General features: G+C 45.4%; 5 protein-coding genes and 1 non-coding gene across 13 annotated transcripts; 2 read left to right on the forward strand and 4 right to left on the reverse strand.

The window, feature by feature from the left end:
• Positions 1–184: 184 nt before the first annotated feature.
• Positions 185–5024, forward strand: LOC120453809 (protein CLEC16A homolog). Of its 4 annotated transcripts, XM_039638683.1 has the most exons (12): positions 186–646; positions 704–843; positions 905–1053; positions 1110–1252; positions 1310–1396; positions 1451–2241; positions 2407–2409; positions 2499–2615; positions 2681–3142; positions 3201–3786; positions 3852–4058; positions 4568–5024. In XM_039638683.1, exons 1-12 carry the CDS (start codon positions 441–443, stop codon positions 4881–4883), a joined length of 3207 nt encoding a protein of 1068 aa, XP_039494617.1. In that variant the 5' UTR covers positions 186–440; the 3' UTR covers positions 4884–5024. The 4 variants fall into 4 exon arrangements, with proteins under 4 accessions (XP_039494620.1, XP_039494617.1, XP_039494618.1 ...); XM_039638686.2 differs by lacking the exon at positions 3852–4058 and having other exon boundaries at positions 185–646; XM_039638684.2 differs by lacking the exon at positions 2407–2409.
• Positions 5025–5340: 316 nt separating this feature from the next.
• LOC120452309 (28S ribosomal protein S33, mitochondrial) lies at positions 5341–5871 on the forward strand. The gene is made up of 2 exons (XM_039636458.2): positions 5341–5564; positions 5627–5871. Exons 1-2 carry the CDS (start codon positions 5445–5447, stop codon positions 5846–5848), a joined length of 342 nt encoding a protein of 113 aa, XP_039492392.1. The 5' UTR covers positions 5341–5444; the 3' UTR covers positions 5849–5871.
• On the reverse strand, positions 5858–7002 carry LOC120452310. The gene is made up of 4 exons (XM_039636460.1): positions 6853–7002; positions 6625–6792; positions 6359–6567; positions 5858–6270 (listed from the first exon to the last, which is right to left on the reverse strand). Exons 1-4 carry the CDS (start codon positions 6959–6961, stop codon positions 5890–5892), a joined length of 867 nt encoding a protein of 288 aa, XP_039492394.1. The 5' UTR covers positions 6962–7002; the 3' UTR covers positions 5858–5889.
• A 172-nt stretch (positions 7003–7174) lies between these two features.
• On the reverse strand, positions 7175–8943 carry LOC120452308 (protein farnesyltransferase subunit beta). Its single transcript, XM_039636457.2, has 4 exons — positions 8741–8943; positions 8427–8683; positions 7690–8361; positions 7175–7633 (listed from the first exon to the last, which is right to left on the reverse strand). The coding sequence occupies exons 1-4, from the start codon at positions 8837–8839 to the stop codon at positions 7402–7404; spliced, it is 1260 nt and encodes a 419-aa protein (XP_039492391.1). The 5' UTR covers positions 8840–8943; the 3' UTR covers positions 7175–7401.
• Positions 8944–9123: 180 nt separating this feature from the next.
• Positions 9124–11308, reverse strand: LOC120452307. 5 transcript variants are annotated; one of them, XM_039636453.2, is made up of 5 exons: positions 11179–11299; positions 10932–11125; positions 10441–10866; positions 9496–9948; positions 9153–9413 (listed from the first exon to the last, which is right to left on the reverse strand). In XM_039636453.2, the coding sequence occupies exons 1-5, from the start codon at positions 11297–11299 to the stop codon at positions 9240–9242; spliced, it is 1368 nt and encodes a 455-aa protein (XP_039492387.1). In that variant the 3' UTR covers positions 9153–9239. The 5 variants fall into 5 exon arrangements, with proteins under 5 accessions (XP_039492389.1, XP_039492390.1, XP_039492387.1 ...); XM_039636452.2 differs by having other exon boundaries at positions 9153–9437; XM_039636454.1 differs by having other exon boundaries at positions 9272–9413; positions 9466–9948; positions 11179–11308.
• Positions 10080–10153, reverse strand: Trnat-agu. The gene has a single exon. It is a non-coding gene; the product is annotated as a tRNA-Thr (tRNA).
• Positions 11309–16352: the final 5044 nt, after the last annotated feature.

Here is a 16352-nt window from a genome sequence, read left to right on the forward strand (position 1 = left end):
TTCCGCATTTTACTGTCTTGTTCACTAAATGTTTTTAATAATGTAATTGTTTTTCTATGTGGGAATTTGAGGGATTTCTAATAGACAAGATCAAGTCGCAGTTTTTAGTCTATCACAACAAAATCGCCATTTGTCATCTCTGTTATTCCGATACCGATAACGATTGGCTTGGGCAGAAGCAACAGCTGACTGTGACACTTGTGTTCCCCGTGAAGAAGAAGAGCAATTTGTTGGAAAAATCGCAATTCGCAAATTACAAAATTAGATTCGTGCCATATCAAGCATTAGGTGCCCCTTTATTGTGGGCCAATTCAGTGGCGTGGCCGTGGGCAACGGTGCATGCAAAGATCCGAGAGAACAGCGCCCCCTCAATCCTCCGTACCCTGATATGAGAGCAGTCAGGCGGATCGCAGCCAGTTGATTCCATCCGAGTTGCTAGCATGTTCCGAAGTCGCAGCTGGTTTGGCGGACCCTGGGGCGGGCGGCCCAAGAACCGCCTGTCGCTGGAGCACCTTAAGTACCTGTACAGCATCCTGGAGAAGAACACCACCGTGTCGGAAAGTAATCGTGGCCTGCTGGTGGAGTCGCTGCGCTGCATCGCAGAGATCCTGATTTGGGGCGATCAGCATGACTCTCTGGTGTTTGAGTGAGTAACAATCATCTCAAAGTAATAAACTTTATTCCAAGTTGTTGCATTGAACAGCTTCTTTCTGGAGAAGAATATGCTATCATATTTCTTGCACATAATGCGGCAAAAGAGTGGAGGCTCGAGTTTCGTGTGCGTGCAGCTCCTACAGACTCTCAACATCCTCTTTGAGAACATACGTAACGAGACGTCCCTGTGTAAGTCCTATCACCAAAAATTTTGTAGTACACTCAACGTAATCATTCCTTTACGTTGCAGATTATCTGTTGAGCAACAACCATGTAAATTCCATCATGGTGCACAAGTTTGACTTCTCCGACGAGGATGTAATGGGCTATTACATTCTTTTTCTAAAGACGCTAAGTCTAAAGCTGAACACCCACACAATACACTTCTTTTACAATGAGGTTTGCACTACCTTAAACAAATCTTTATATCCATTTAATGTAACATTTTCTTACAGCACACAAATGACTTTCCCTTGTACACAGAGGCTATTAAATTCTTCAATCATCCCGAGTCCATGGTGAGAATTGCAGTGCGCACCATTTCCTTAAATGTCTACAAGGTTCAAAACCCGAGCATGTTGCGTTTTATCCGGGACAAGTAAGGCTTTTATCTTCAGTTATGAGAGCTCCTTTAAATTTTTTTTTTTGTCCCTAGAACGGCTGCTCCCTATTTCAGTAATCTGGTCTGGTTCATCGGAAAACACATTCTGGAACTAGACACTTGTGTCCGCACAGATATAGAGTAAGAGCTATTATTATATAACTGAATATAACTGAATTCCTAATTCATCCGCAGCCATCAATCGAATCAAAAGCTTTCCAATTTGGTGGCCGAGCACCTGGATCACTTGCATTATTTAAGTGACATTCTTCTGCTGGAAATCAAGGATCTGAACGCGGTGTTAACTGAGCACTTGCTGCATAAGCTATTTGTGCCTCTGTACATATTCTCACTTACACCAGCTCCGCCTCCGCCCTCACTGGCAGTGGTTACCCAGAATCTAGCTGCTGTTCTTAATCGCAATGTTGACATCGACATTCAGGAGATGCACAATCCGCGAGTAAGCTCCATCGTAGCCCTTTTCCTGCTCTCATTGGTCTTCCTGGTGGTTTCTCATGCCCCCCTAGTGCACGCTCTTGCATGGGTGATCCTCAACGGTAACCACAGCGTCTTTAAGGAAGGTGCGGCTGAGATTCTTAATTCATACGTTGAGCACCGCGAGGTAGTTGTGCCTGGTTTCGGCGAGCCCAACGAGAGTCTCGAGCAGGCTTTGGATACCGTCACCGGTCAGTCCAGCTCATCCTGCTATGCCCTCAGCGAGGACAGTGGCGTGGAGTCCTCTTCTCCAGCCACCACGGAACTTGACTCTCAATCAGATGCCATCGAAGCGGAGCAGATAAAACTGCGCAACATAACTGATGAGGAAAAACAGCTGCTGCAGAAGTCATCTTCCTCAACGAAGGCCGACTTTGCAGAGATGGCCAACCCCTTTTTAGACACGGTCCTCCATGCTTTGGACTGCGCGGAGAACGATTACCTTGCCCTGCTGTCGCTGTGCCTCATTTATGCAATGTCGCACAATCGAGGTAAGGTCCATGAGGATGTTCCATAAATTTTTATTGGCGCTTTATTTTTGGCTAACGTTGTTTAACTTTCCATTGCTCTGTTCACCCCATTTCTGCTTCATTCTTGTTGCTTTCTTTGTGTGTAATGAAAATGTCACATTCTGGTACATGTCCCAATCCGTTCAGATGGTATGTAACTCGTCCACTTCCCGTACTAATCAATCATATGCATCCACCATTGTTTATTTAATAAATATTTTGTCTACCTTTCCATACAGGCATTAAAAATGAGTGGTTCGAGCACGTTCTGGCAAAGTCAACGCGTGGCGCCTTCAGTTATAAGACAGCCTTGATTGAGCATCTTTTAAACATCATCACCCAGTCCAGTCAGCCATGTATGTACTCAAACTCGGTCGAACGACGGTTATAGCTCTTTGATGAAAAACTTTATTCCTTAAAGCGTCCCGCATTCGCTTGATTACCGTTGAGATTGCTTTGGAGCTACTGGTCACTTTCACCCGGTCCAGCTCGGATGATTCGCGCTGCATTACCGCCGCTCAACAGGATCTGCTCTTCAGCGCCCGCAACCAGTCGATGGTGGTCCTCCGCAACTTCTACAAGTCGGAGGACATCTTTCTTGACCTGTTCGAAGACGAATATAACGAAATGCGAAAGGCGCAACTGAACGTGGAATTTCTATGCATGGACTCCACCATTCTACTGCCTCCCACGGGAACGCCCCTTACGGGAATCAATTTTACGCGACGCCTTCCCTGTGGGGAGGTGGAAAAGGCCCGCCGGGCCATTCGCGTGTACTTCCTGCTGCGTCGCACGTGCCAAAAGTTTTTGAATGAAAAAGAAACACTGTTGCCGCTAACCAATGTAGTCAATCTGGTGCAGGTGGAGAACGTACTTGACCTAAGTAAGTATGCCCATATGACGATGCATAAATTTGGGCTAACCATTCTCAATCTCAACAGACAATAGTGACCTAATTGCCTGCACCGTTGTGGCTAAGGACAGCACCAAGCAAAGACGCTTCCTTGTTATTGACGCACTACAGCTCATTCTCGTCGAACCGGATGCAAAGCTATTAGGCTGGGGTGTGGCAAAGTTCGTTGGCTTTCTGCAGGACGTAGAGGTGCAGGGTGATAAGGACGACTCGCGCTGCTTGCACATCACCGTGCACCGGGGTGGAGTCACTCATAACCGCACTCCGTTGCTCTCGGCCAAGTTCCTGTTCGACGATCACATTCGTTGTATGGCTGCCAAGCAGAGATTGACAAAGGGACGCAGCAAGGCGCGACAGAAGAAGATGTACCAGATAGCTCAGCTCATCGAGATTCCTGGACAGATGGACTCTCCCGTCTACGCTGTTGGTGGCACCATGGTCGCATCCAGTAGCGGCGGAAGTGGTAACAGCAGTGGCAGCAGCTCGCGCAGCGGCCACCACCGTCCCATGTTCTCCACGTCCAATCGAGTGCCTGGATTTGCAGCGGTGCTGCGTGGAAGCAATAGCGCTGGGGTTAGTCGAACCCAGATGGCCCCCAACCGATCCATCGAGGGGTAAGTTTAAGTCGGTGTGTCCTCATGTTCCTCATTTCCATCCTCATCTGTGCGTCTTCCTGCAGAATTAGAAATGAAAGCGCTGGCCGCTCCCGACGCCGCAGTCCCAGCTCAACTTCGGGCTCGAATCTTAGGGCCGATCACTCGGATCGGGAGCGTTCGCCCAGTGTTAGCATGGGCAGCCACAGCTCCTCGCAGTCGCGGGAAAACTCCCAGCCCAGAAGTACTGGAAATCGATCGCGGGAGAGCAGCCCTAGAATGCCCAGGCCGCGGTAACAATGAAACATTTTCGTTAGCTTTGTTGTCTTGGAGTGGTTGTTCTTATAGTTGATATCTAAAACGTATTGTAGTGTTTTAACTAGTTTTTCTTTTTTTTTAAATTGAATTTCGTTCAAGACATTAACAAGATTCATTTATTATACTGTTTACATAATTCTCAAAATTTGTTAGATTATTTGGCTCTTAGGACGGCTTAATTTTATTAAGATATACTTAACAAATCCTGTAAGATCGACTAAGTTTGCTCGTAATACCACTTTGTATAACTATGTATAGAGATATCCTTTTTCATATATTTTTATAACTTGCGTATTATTTTGACAAATAAACACCGAATAGCACGTATTACACTCTTCAAATTTATCTGTCCTTGTTATTCTATGTGTTTATTCATGTACTTATACTGATGTAGTTGATATTATTAATTATAAACTAAACTCATTTTCAGCCCTTAATCAGCCAATCAAGATATAAATAAATGTTTAATATTTTCTCATTCTAGGTCGGAGGAGATTCCTCTTGAGGATTTCCAGCACTCACGTAACAACAGCCCGCACTCGCGGGGAAAACTCTCGCCCGCCTCTCGCTCTCACACTCCCATCCGGGTGCTCCACTACGACCAGCTATCGGGGCACAGCGGCTCACCACGTGAGGCATCCCTGGGAGGAACTAACGCCCTCTTAAGCCAGTTAAATGGTCTGCCCCGTGAAGTGATTCCAGCGCGGAGCTCCGAGGAAACATCTTTTATCGGGGGCGACGGAAGCGAGGCCACTGGAGGATCGGAGGGCAGGCGACGGGGAGCCATAGAGACGGTCTAAGCTAGAATAGAAATTTTAGTATTACATTGGGAGGAGCCTTATGCTTAGATTGTTGCTAAAACTTTGTTATTCCAATTGACGTATATGGTGATACACACTCTAATACCTTTTCATTTTAAATAAAAACTAATTTGACCTCAAGCGATCTATATTTGTCTTTCTTTTGTGGTTAGTTCATCCTGAAAAAATTATGAAAAATTACCAGAGCGGATGTAGGGAAGAAATATGTTTTTTATCTTTAAAACAAGCTTTTCCGTTTTTCCAATCAATTTCATTTATAAAATGTTCAAAATGTGCTTTACTAGTTGGTTTTCATATAAATTTCAATCTTCATTTAAATTAGTGGAAAATAAACTCAATTTTTTTTTGTATATTAATATATTTAACGGTCTATACAGGTTTAAAATTTATGAAATGCCCCTAATTTAGCCTTTTGTGTGAATGCCAACTGCATAAGAAATCAGCTGTCGCTTGTTTTTGTTTCGTGACATAACCGCAATTTACTAAAACTTAGAAACTCTCAGTCTATTTAACGAAAAGCAAAGCAAATTAATAAAAACTATGTCCCACAAGTACACGGAGCTGATTAAGCTCGGCACGCAGTATGCTCGCCGGATGAACTACCTCTCAAATCGCATTTTCGGAGAGGTGGCTCGCACCACAAACGAGAAATCCATGAAGGTGTGCTCCCACGATAAATGTATTAATGAAAATGTAATCAAGTTTGGTCCTTACTTCCCCAGGTGGTTCGCATGTTCTCGGAGGAACCAATTCACAAGCGGGACTACGTGGTCAACTGGTATCCGCGGCACGTGGAGACGCACCTGCTGATGAAGAACCTTCGCGACTACGGTCTGTTTCGCGATGAGCACCAGGACTTCAAGGAGGAGATGAAGCGTTTGCGCAAGCTGCGTGGCAAGGCGCCTCCCAAGAAGGGCGAGGGCAAGCGGGCCTCAAAGAAGTAGTACAATAAATATTTTAACATTCATTTTTATTGAACCTAATGCTAGTCTTTTCGGTTGCGAGTCAGCAACTTGGCACTGCCGGCGAACACCACCTCGTCGTTCTGCCTTATGTCGTACTCCACGGTAGAAATTTTGCGAGACTGGAGCAGGCGTACGGTAACCAGGGTGTCAGTCTCAATGCGACAGGGTTTTAGAAACTTGAAATTCTGCTCTAGAACCACGGTGCCCGGACCTGGTAGCTGGGTACCCATTATACCCGCCACCACCGCGTTAAGCAGGGCTCCGTGAACGCGGCGCTCCTCGATGGGTGTTTCCAGGCTATGGATGTAGTTGTGGTCGCCGGTGAACTGGGCAAACTGTTCCAAGTCGCTTTGGGAAAACCGCTTAACCACTTGTACCTGCTGAAGGGCTCGGCTGCTGAGCGGTCGAAACGTTTGGGAAAGCATTTTGCAGCTCAACAATCTCGGTGCGTGTTGCGAAATCTTGCAGCAACAACTGACAAAGTCTAACGATGCGTTCATCGTGAGCCTTGACCCGCCACTCTTGCACCGTCCTCAGCACTGAAGGACTTAGAAGAATATCCCGGTCTACCTCACCGATTTCCAGGAGTTGGTAAAAGAGCGCCAGGCTATGCAGCACTATTTCCGGGTGATCAGTGCGCACAAAGAGGCCGGTTATTAGTTTTAGTTGTTCTCTGATTAATTGGGCAGCCGTTTTGTCTGCAAAAAGAATGAGATGAGCAACAAGATAGGTCTGAAAATTAGATGGTTGCGTACCCAGGCAAAGGTTACACAATGCCGCGATCCCGTGCACTTTTAATAGCTGATCCTGCGTCTCCAGCGATGCCAGGAATACTTCCAAGGCATCCGCCTCCAGGAGATGTGGCCAGTTGATCGGATCGTAAGCAAAATTGGCCAAATTAGCAGTCACCTGCTGCTGGGCCTCTAAAAATGAAAACCGAAAATCAGTACACACTGCAAAAAAAGATAAGTTACTGGCGTTACCGATGTTGGTTGTTGTGTAATACTCATCGACCAGGTGACCGATGTACTCCCGCCGGTCAATACCCTGAGCAGGCGTCCTACGATTCAATGTCCTGTGACTGGAGAACATCAAAAATTAAAATGTTTTGAAAACAAAGCCGCAATTTCAAATCAGACCCAAGATGCCATTCACTACGGCAAGTATTCCTGTTTAACCATTCACACGAAAACGTGGTCAAATACAATATCGGGCAAAATAATGACTATTCGGGACTAATGCCGCAATTGTAGAATTTAATTGTTTCTTCTTATTTATATAACAAGCAAGTAGGTCACAAATTAATTTATTTGCAAACATAATAATTTTATTTCGAAAATATCTGACATATAAATATTGTTTAGAAAACGTTACACATTTTAATCAATTCCTTTTCCATATAAGTACATTCATATTAAGAGCGAAAAACTATATTTCAAAGAGTAATTTATTAAAGCAAATTTAGTTCTTTAAAGGTAAACCACCATTCAGTAAAAGTTCCACCTTACGCAGCGCACTCCTATCCTGAAGACCTAACTCTCCTCTTTGCAGGGACTGTCTTTACCTGAGAACTCTGTGTCATTGGAATTGCTGAAGTGGCTCCGGGCAGCTGCAACGGACTTTGGTGGGACGTTGAAGAGTGGGTGGGTGGGCAGTAGCTCGTTAATGGTGTCGCCCAGGACCTGTGGGCTGTTGGCACACTCCGAGTGCTGGGCAATGGAAACGCCGCTTAGGGTATAGCACGTGTGGTAGAGATCTTGTGGTCTGAAAATAACGATTTCATATGATACAATATCACAAAGCTGTCATTAATCCCTTACTTTCCAGGCTTATCTATAAGGCCGCCGTTCTGTTTTTGGCAGCAGAGCAGGATGTACTCCTGCAGGGCCTCCACATCGAACAGGCTGTGCTCCATTTGCTGGTCGACGCCGGATAGCGTAGCCTGTGTAATGGGAATGGTGGCGCCCACCCAGAAAGAGTAGCAGCCATCAACCAGTTTGTTGGTCCTCCCCTGAAAGCCGCCTTCGAAGGTCATCTGACGGCGCAGTGTCCACTTGAGCAGAGCCTGCCTGTCGCACTTATCAGCCTCGTTGAGCAGCGCCAAGCCGGCAATTCCGCAGAAGGTGTAGCCACCATGGGCCTCCAGACCAGGGGCACCGCCAAATCCTCCCTCGTATGTTTGACACTGGGCTATCCAATCGCCAGTGCCGGCGAACAGCTCCTTTATCACTGGCTCGGGAAGATTTAGCAGCTTGGCGCAGGAGATGGCGCAGTAGGCGCCACGCACATCCGTCTCCCCATCCACGTGGAGCCGGAAGGAGCCGTCCGACTCACGCACACTGAACAGAAACTGGACCAAAGTCGGTCGGTCGATGGCACGGTACGCCTGCTCGGTTCCAATGATACACAGACTGTTTACTGCCGCATAGGTGGGCGCCAGATGAGCATACTGTCCGGGTCCTCCTCCAAAACCTCCAGTCGGCGAGCGGCAGCTATGGAAAAGTGGACAAATTTAGCATTACGGATGGCTATTAGAGGAATATCCTTTACAACGCACTTGCTTAAAAACTTAACTACGTGGTCCAATGTCTGGTCGTCGAAGTTAAAGCTAAGTATCTGGGCCGCCTGCAGGATCCAGTAAACGCACCACGGACGACTGCTGTCCAGGCATTCGTAATTGGAGGGCAGTCGCCTCAGCATCGCGTCCAGGTAGTACTGGTGCTCCAGCCGAAAGATCTGGGTGAGGCGCGGGTGGGTGAACATCATCTGCTCGAAGCGGTCGAAGCATTTCTCTACCGAACCCTCCGTTTTTTGCTGCAAGTATCCAATAGGCTCTTATCTTTTCCTGACCGACATTCAGGGATTACTCACCTGCTCGCGGGATGTGGTGGTGGACACCTTCTCGTCGTCGAACATGTAGCTCTTCAGGCGCTGGAAGTTGCGGAACAGGAGCTCCTCCTCGGTTTCCATTTTACTTGAATTTGGTTAAATTAAATTAAATAAATAAACTAAAAAGATTTGCCGATCAGAAATTTAAAGAGAATGGTTTTTGTTTGTGTGAAGCAAACTCGACTTGCAACACTGCTTTTTATTTGATTAGGGTATTCCCTATGCACAAACGCTGAATTTTTTATGGAGTGACGTTATTTCTTTCATTAAATGGTTCAGTTACTAGAGCTTTAATTATAGTTTAATTTTGGTTATTTGCATATAATATAAATGTAATTTGTAACAGTTTCACAACAAGTCAGCCCACTTAAAACTCATAACTGTCTTGGAAATAATGCAATTTAAAAAATTATAAGCGAGGAAAATATTAAATTAAATATTTATAAACTATTCATTCACATTTAAATATCTAAATACTCAGTTATCGATGGGACATCAAACTTTCTGAGGTGACAAGATTAAAGGCGGTGGATTGAGAACTGGAGTCTATCATAAAAGTTTCAGGTGCCTCGTCACTAGTCCAAAAGCTATACACTTCCATGAATCCATAGACCATAAGGCACACAAGAAAATACGCCGTCAAAGTGGCGAAAACCTGAAACACAATTAGCAATAAGATCTGCAACAATTGTATAATATCAATTTACATTGTTCGGCCACCGACATCACAAACTCACGAAAAAGCTTCCCTTGAGGATCAGGAACAGCCAACCCCTCCAATCCAGTTTGCCAATCCACGTTAAGAGGGGTTCCGATCCCGATGAGACATTTTGGGGACTCGGATCACCTATGCCACCTATGCCACCTATGGCACCGATTTCTCCGCCCTCGCCCCAGCTATCGGTCCTTAAAGGAAGGTACCAGTCGTAATAGAGCTGTGTTAGCATAGGCACCTCGAATGGCGACTTTTTCTTGATTTTCTTTTCATTTGCGGACTCTACGAGAGGCTGCGACTGGACATCCTTCAAATGCTGAAAGCAGTCATTGAAATCGGTTAGAGTCAGCTTACGCGATTTGTCGCAATCATCGGACTTCGTGGACTTGGAGTGGACAAAGTGCCTTGGTGGTGTGGCCAGTCTCCTGCTCTTTTTCTTGTAGGGATGTGCCTGATTGGTTTTCGGCTCTGGAATCTAAACCAGGAATTACATAAGTAAAGTAAGATGATAATGATTCAATTTAGTTTTTAAAAAATAAGCTTGTTTAGCATGTTTGGTGTATGTAAGCAAAAAAGTTTATGGGACACTCAAAGTTGTGTTCCAGTAGGCCCCGGCGAGATTCGAACTCACGATCTCCTGTTTACTAGACAGGCGCTTTAACCAACTAAGCCACGGCGCCATGTTCACGCATGTGGCAAGACTTTAGCATACTGCTTCCCACACAACGGAATGTACATACGAACACACTGCTTGCCCTCGTGGGGGCGATGCAAGCAGTATACAAGCTTCAAGGCAAACACGTAAGATGGCGGTAGTGTGAGAGCATCGATATAGTTGTATATGCATGCAGAAAACAATTAAGATATATTAAAGTTTAAGAAAGTGTTTCTATTAAAAACCAGTTCATGGAATATACTGTTAATACAGTGATGATTACTGATTATCAAAAGGAGCTAAAATATTTACCGGTGGAGGCGCCCGCAAATCCAAAAAATTGGAATCAAACTTTCCTTGCTTAATTTGGTCCAGTTCCTCCTCGGACACGAAGTTTCCAGGATCGACGCCTTCGTTGCTAAATATGTCGTAGTACTCCCCCGGACCGGAGCAATCCGACGCCGGCTCGCACTGTTCCGTTTCCACGTTGAAATAGCTCCGTTTCCCAAAGTATCGCTCCTCGCAGTTCAGCGGTGTGCAGTTCCGCAGGTAATCCTTGTCCCAGTTGCGACAGTCCTTATAGTCCTTCCGCCGCCGCAGCTTGTTGCTCTGCGGATCCAGGGTCTCGAAGCGGGTGTCGAAGTGCAGCACTTGCTTCGCAGTGGCCACTGCATCCGTGGCGTGGGCACTCGTGGCTGAGATCAAAATGGGACAGCTGCCCACCCGGTTGTACAGAGACTGCACAAAGGAAAAGTGCAGGAAAAATGCAATTGTAAACCTGTAAGAATCAATGATGCACTTACCACAGTGGGCCACACCAGGGAAACAGTTTCACTCTTGCCCGGTTCGATGGAGCCGAAATCCCCGCCAAAGATTCTTCCCATCGCGTGCACCTGCTCTCCATGGGTCGTGTTCACAGTGCATTCCCCATCCGAGACGATGGTGAAGTCCAGCGTCTCCTTTTTGTCACTCCGAATGCGGTTGGTGACGGTCAGATCTGCTGGAACTAGTCAATCGAAGGAATCACGGCGAATCGAAACTGCACCTCACCGAAGATCAAGCCAATGTCCTTGTCCCGCGGCACGCGCACTATGACCTTTGTGGCGCACAGGCTGCCGTCGGAGCTGCGTCTGATGAGCAGGACGAAGCAAACCAGCAGGTACTCAAACATTTTTTGACTGAATTCGCTTGGTTACTAAAACAACATAGTTTGTGCTGCAAACCCATGCGCATTAAACTGTATTCATAGCGACTTATCTGACCATTTCTGCATATTTAAATTACTGTTTCATGTGGTTGATATCCTTGATCCATTAGGTGATCCTGGTACATCTTGTGGCCAGACCCTGGATCAGTCGATAGTGCCCATATGAAATTCCTCGAATACTGCAACCCCTTGAGGGCCCTTCTCCACTTACTTTTGCGCGAGGGGCCCCTCACAATGAGGATCCCTAATGGCTTGTTGTTTAATTAAGTGTAATTTTAGTGCCATGCAACCCTAACACGGGCTCCTTTTCATATCCTGGCTTACACTTATGTCGTCCTGGGCACGAAGTCGCTGTATCCATGGCCGCGTTTACTGCATCCATTGCAATTTATGTTTTAATCATCAAACGCGACCCAATTAATCAACGTTGCTGGCCTTAATTTATGCGGCGGAACAATGTTTTGAAGTAACCCAACGCGACATCGCTCGACAGGTGACATTTTGCGATGGCGAAACCTGAGTGCAATGCATATTCATAGCGAGCCGCTCGTAATTTATGCCGAAACTCAAAACTAATTTGACAGGAAATAATTAATTTGGCATCGAAAGAGTCCAAAATAAAAGTGCTGCCAGCCAGTGCCACTGGCAGTGCCAGTGCCAATTAAAATTATTTCGCTTTCATTACCCATCGGAGCAGCCGTAATAAAAGTCTTACCCCAAACCCAAGCCCAAAGCCCAAAAAAACACCCAGCACCAGCCTCTGTCCAATCCCGGAGACAAAGACAGCGAAAAAAAGGCAAAAACTAAGCAAAGCAAAAAAAGGAAAAAAAGTTTAAATAATGAAATCACTTCGCACCATCTCGAAATTGCTCATTAACATTTTGTGTTTGCGATATCAACTTGTGAAAATCACAGGGCCCAGCAGCCTCTCCGTGGCTGTTGCTGTGGCTGGAGTCCGGACTCCAGGCCATGCTCCATGCTCCATGCTCCAAGCTCCATACTCCATCCAAACTCCAAAATGCAGACCCAGACTCCGAGGCAGCAGCAGCTACTTGGCTTTTATTTATTATGCCATGTGGTTGTTGTCGCCGTCGAGAGGTGTTGCAGTTGCTGTTTTCTCTGTTTTCCTTTTTTTTCATTTTTTTTTTTTGGTGAAGCTGACTCTTATTAGTTGGGTCAGTCCGTCTTACTTTTTTTTTTGTTTTTTTCCTGTGGAGGAGGTGTGAAATCGGTTGAGATCCCCTCTTCACCGTCCCCTACCACTAGATGGCCTCTCGCTGGCCGGCTGGTTTCCTCCGCGGGTCGTGATTTGTTTGCAAAAGACACAAACAACTCCTCGGACTTCAACAATTTTTCTAAAGGTCGTTTGCTTTACATTTGCCTTTACTGAATGAAATTCGCGCAGCAACCTGAGACACAGGGAAAAAAGTAGTATTTTGTATCAGGAAGCTCAAATAAATAAGTAGTACCTTAATAAAAATATCTAACTGAAGAAGGAGAAATAACTAATTAAAGAGCTATAGAAAGAGAGCCACTTAATACTATTAAATTCGTTTTAATAAGGAAATGATTTTCGGTTATCTTTGGTTTCAGAAAACATAATAATAAAAATATAGAATCTAATCATATAAATATTATATATAAATTGGATGTAACCGATTTGTTTTAAAATATCTTAAATTGGCGTTGTTCTACTGTCATGATTTCTCAAATTCCATTATCTTTACCGCACTCCAACGTGGCGTATACTTGTTTTTGGCAATAGCGCCTCTTTTCTTCGGGTGCAGTGCATCACACATCCCAGCAGCCAGGAGAACTGCAGTCAAAGTCAGGAGATAAGACGACTGGCCAACTGACTGGCTGGTTGACTTGGTGTATTTCAGTAGCCATTCGATTTATGTTAAATAAGCTGAACGCGAGCTCTGTTTGTTGTAAAATACCAATTGCCAGGCTCATCCGCACGGAGCAACAGAGACGGATGGAGCTGAAATGCTGGACTGGAGTTCGGAATGGAAGTGGCAGTGGGAGTGAGATTCCTCTGTGATTCACGTTTCTGCATCATTTCATTTCATTTCTGTATTTTTCCCTTTTTTTCTTATTTCTGTGTGTCGTTGTTTTGCTGCTGCTGCTGGTGCTTGTGTTTTTGTCGTCGGACTGCATCAGATTTCTTAATTTAATTGGCTTTATGCAAGAGGTTCTCATCTTCTGGTCGGGGGAGAACTTTATAGACAAACTGTCTGCAGGTCCTGTTCCTTCCAGTTCCTCCTGCTGCTCCCGCTCCTCCTGCAGGCCATCTCCCATCTGCGAGGCTGAAAAAATCGTGGGAATCGTCTATCTGGGCGCGTGTGGACTTGCTGCAAATGCAAAACAGCTTAACCCAATTTTTTGTTTCTTCGCCGCAACGCGAAAAAAAAACGAAAAATCAATACGAAACAAAAGAAAATGCGGCACGTAATTGTAAGTTATGAGCAACAGCCGCCGCAGTCAAAACAACAAACACAACGGCCAGAATAAAATGAAAATCGTTGAGGATTTCCATCATCGCGTGCAGGTTGGCAGCGTTTTAAGAACAATTGCATCGCATTTAAGCATAAATGCTAGCGAAAACTCCGCGCTGCCACACTCAGAAAAATATCTCCTGAAGTTGTTCGCTGAAACCATTTGGGAAATTCACCAAAAAGGCTGCAAGAAACAACTCCCAAGGTGTCATTCGTTTTATTATAATTTTGGGACTTTGCGTTCTGAGTGATAATTAGTTGGTATGGTACTAGATGATACTTTAAATAAATTTAAAATTTGTAAGCTGTTTTGAAATATGTACTATGCGCTTGTATTAGTATTAGTACTGAATGGTATAGGCGGCTGTGAGGGTGTGTGCGTCACTTAATCATCAGCGTGAAATGAAGAAAATGAAATGCGCGAGTTGAGGCCAACTGTGCACTTGGCTCTTCTTTCCTCGCTCACAAGTAGTGTGTACATATATAATTAAGCCATAAATTCTGTTTTTATGATTTTCCACAAAGTTATGAATTTATGGCAGCCCACAAAGCACTCAAATGCAGACACACACTCACACACAGACACACTCACAATAATTTGCGGCAAAAACGGAAGTGAATTTAAATGCGCGCGCATGCGAAATGGAAGCGGATCCCCCCCGTCCCCCGCATCGCTCGTGAGAACAGAAAGAAAATGAAAAACCGACTTGAGTTTCCAGACCAAGAAGACCAATCGTAGAGTTGGTCCGGCCATGTTTGGCCCGTAAATGTGTCGAGCACTTTGCCCAGTTGGCTCGTAAATTTAACGCTTTTAAGTTTTATTTCTTTCACTTTTTTTCGCCCGCTCTTGGTCTCCATTTCACTGATGGATGTTGGCCGAGGGGCGCAATAAAATTTAAATATTTATTGTACTCTATATTTTGTTGCCATGCAAATTTGGCCGAGGCCCTACATTTTCCATAGGGTGTCCATTTTAGATGGCCTTTCGGCTGCAAAAAGTACACCGAATTTGCGGCATTAATTTCATCAAATTGCGCCGTGTCGCTGGCTTCTGTAGAGGAAGAGCCACTGCTCACTGGGTCAATTAGCATAATCGCTTTTGAAATTGCGACCCGAACTTGCAACGTGCTGTGGCACTTGGGGCGCTGCAAACTGACGCGTATCTTCAAGTGGCTAATCGCCCTCGATGCCATCGATCGTCGGGGTTGTCAAAATCGCCAGTACTCAAGGGCCTCCGGACTTCAGCCGAAGTCGGTGGGTAAAATGAATACTATAATTGCCGTAATTACGCGAAATGCTCATAACTGCCCGTGTCATGGCTGCTTCCTAATGCGAAAATAACGTTATTAATTTCGAGCCAAGTGGAAAGGGCACTTGGCCGCAAGGGCCACTTGCCACTTGATCTAGGCAGCGTAGCCAAGTTGAAAAAGCCACCCCTGGGGAGAAATTAACTACATACTACATTGCAATTATAAAAACACTCGAAATACTCTACATTTTACATTGCAATTATAGAAACACTCGAAATACTCTGCCTCGGTTCCCTTCCGAAAGTGAAAGATAGTTTGTATTTCATAGGTATGATCAAGTGGTTTCAGCCTTTTAAATCAGGGATTGCATGGTATACATTGAACAAGAGTTTTATATTTTCGTATGTTACTAATGCCTTTGCATGCATATCATTTTGCATGCAACTTTAAAAGAGTATCAGCTAGTCTTCTCAAGGTAAGGGCTTGTGAATAGTATCCTTCGAAAGTATCCTTTTCAAGTGGACCCTGGAAAGGAGTATTCAAAATGACTTGTCACTAGCGCGGCATGCGCTAAATGGGCAGGTGCAATTGAGTCCGGCGACTGGGAGACGCGGCCCGCTCGGCGAGCGATGTTCTTGTTTTCATAAAATTGCAATATTAATGCGGAAAATCTTTGGGGCAGGGGCACGGAGTAGGGAGCGAGGAGCACAGGGACAAGGTGTGCAGCAGGCCATCATTTGGTGCAACCCGGAGTGTTTTTGTGACTCGAAAGCCGCTCCACATGCTTGACATTGATGCAATTTCGATTGCCGGCAGCTGACTGCGAGTAATCCCCCTTCTGGCCGTCATATCCGCACTTAGTCGCAGCAATTAAACGAGATTAAATCGCCGGTGCAAAGCTGCTCCAAGTGGAAGTATGTGCCCCATGCCCATGCCCATGCCCATGCCCATAGCCATTCCTATGCCCCTGCCCATGTCCATGTCCATGTCCATATTCATGCCCAACGCGAGGCGCAATTATATTTGAAAATGCAATAAAATATGGCTGGAGGAGCTGCAACAAAGCGCAGCTTGATTTGCATAAATAGCTTTTGTGGCACAGAACCAGCGAATATTTTCATTGTTGCCACACACTCGAAATGCGGCCAGAAGATGGAGAACTGTGGGGCATAAATTACACTCATGGCGTTGCAACGAGTTTAGGCGAAAGAGTGCTTATCTCGGAAGGAAATTAGCTGATAATATGCAAAACACGCCGCCAAATTGCAG

The sequence above is a fragment of the Drosophila santomea genome, chromosome 3R, assembly GCF_016746245.2.
Source record: "Drosophila santomea strain STO CAGO 1482 chromosome 3R, Prin_Dsan_1.1, whole genome shotgun sequence".
In the NCBI taxonomy this organism is placed as follows: domain Eukaryota; kingdom Metazoa; phylum Arthropoda; class Insecta; order Diptera; family Drosophilidae; genus Drosophila; species Drosophila santomea.

Bases quoted from the DNA above. Each gene is read 5' to 3' on its own strand.
- LOC120453809 (XM_039638683.1), top strand. From the start codon at position 441: ATGTTCCGAAGTCGCAGCTGGTTTGGCGGACCCTGGGGCGGGCGGCCC. The intron at 3,143-3,200 runs GTAAGTATGCCC...CAATCTCAACAG, and splicing joins GGAGAACGTACTTGACCTAA to ACAATAGTGACCTAATTGCC. The intron at 3,787-3,851 runs GTAAGTTTAAGT...GTCTTCCTGCAG, and splicing joins CCCAACCGATCCATCGAGGG to AATTAGAAATGAAAGCGCTG.
- LOC120452309 (XM_039636458.2), top strand. From the start codon at position 5,445: ATGTCCCACAAGTACACGGAGCTGATTAAGCTCGGCACGCAGTATGCT. The intron at 5,565-5,626 runs GTGTGCTCCCAC...TTACTTCCCCAG, and splicing joins CAAACGAGAAATCCATGAAG to GTGGTTCGCATGTTCTCGGA.
- LOC120452310 (XM_039636460.1), bottom strand. From the start codon at position 6,961: ATGTTCTCCAGTCACAGGACATTGAATCGTAGGACGCCTGCTCAGGGT. The intron at 6,568-6,624 runs GTACGCAACCAT...TTCTTTTTGCAG, and splicing joins ATTGTGTAACCTTTGCCTGG to ACAAAACGGCTGCCCAATTA. The intron at 6,271-6,358 runs GTTAGACTTTGT...ACGTTTCGACCG, and splicing joins AGGCTCACGATGAACGCATC to CTCAGCAGCCGAGCCCTTCA.
- LOC120452308 (XM_039636457.2), bottom strand. From the start codon at position 8,839: ATGGAAACCGAGGAGGAGCTCCTGTTCCGCAACTTCCAGCGCCTGAAG. The intron at 8,684-8,740 runs GTGAGTAATCCC...GGATACTTGCAG, and splicing joins CCACCACATCCCGCGAGCAG to CAAAAAACGGAGGGTTCGGT. The intron at 7,634-7,689 runs GTAAGGGATTAA...CGTTATTTTCAG, and splicing joins CTTATAGATAAGCCTGGAAA to ACCACAAGATCTCTACCACA.
- LOC120452307 (XM_039636452.2), bottom strand. From the start codon at position 11,299: ATGTTTGAGTACCTGCTGGTTTGCTTCGTCCTGCTCATCAGACGCAGC. The intron at 11,126-11,178 runs GTGAGGTGCAGT...TAGTTCCAGCAG, and splicing joins GGACATTGGCTTGATCTTCG to ATCTGACCGTCACCAACCGC. The intron at 10,867-10,931 runs GTAAGTGCATCA...TCCTTTGTGCAG, and splicing joins CCCTGGTGTGGCCCACTGTG to TCTCTGTACAACCGGGTGGG.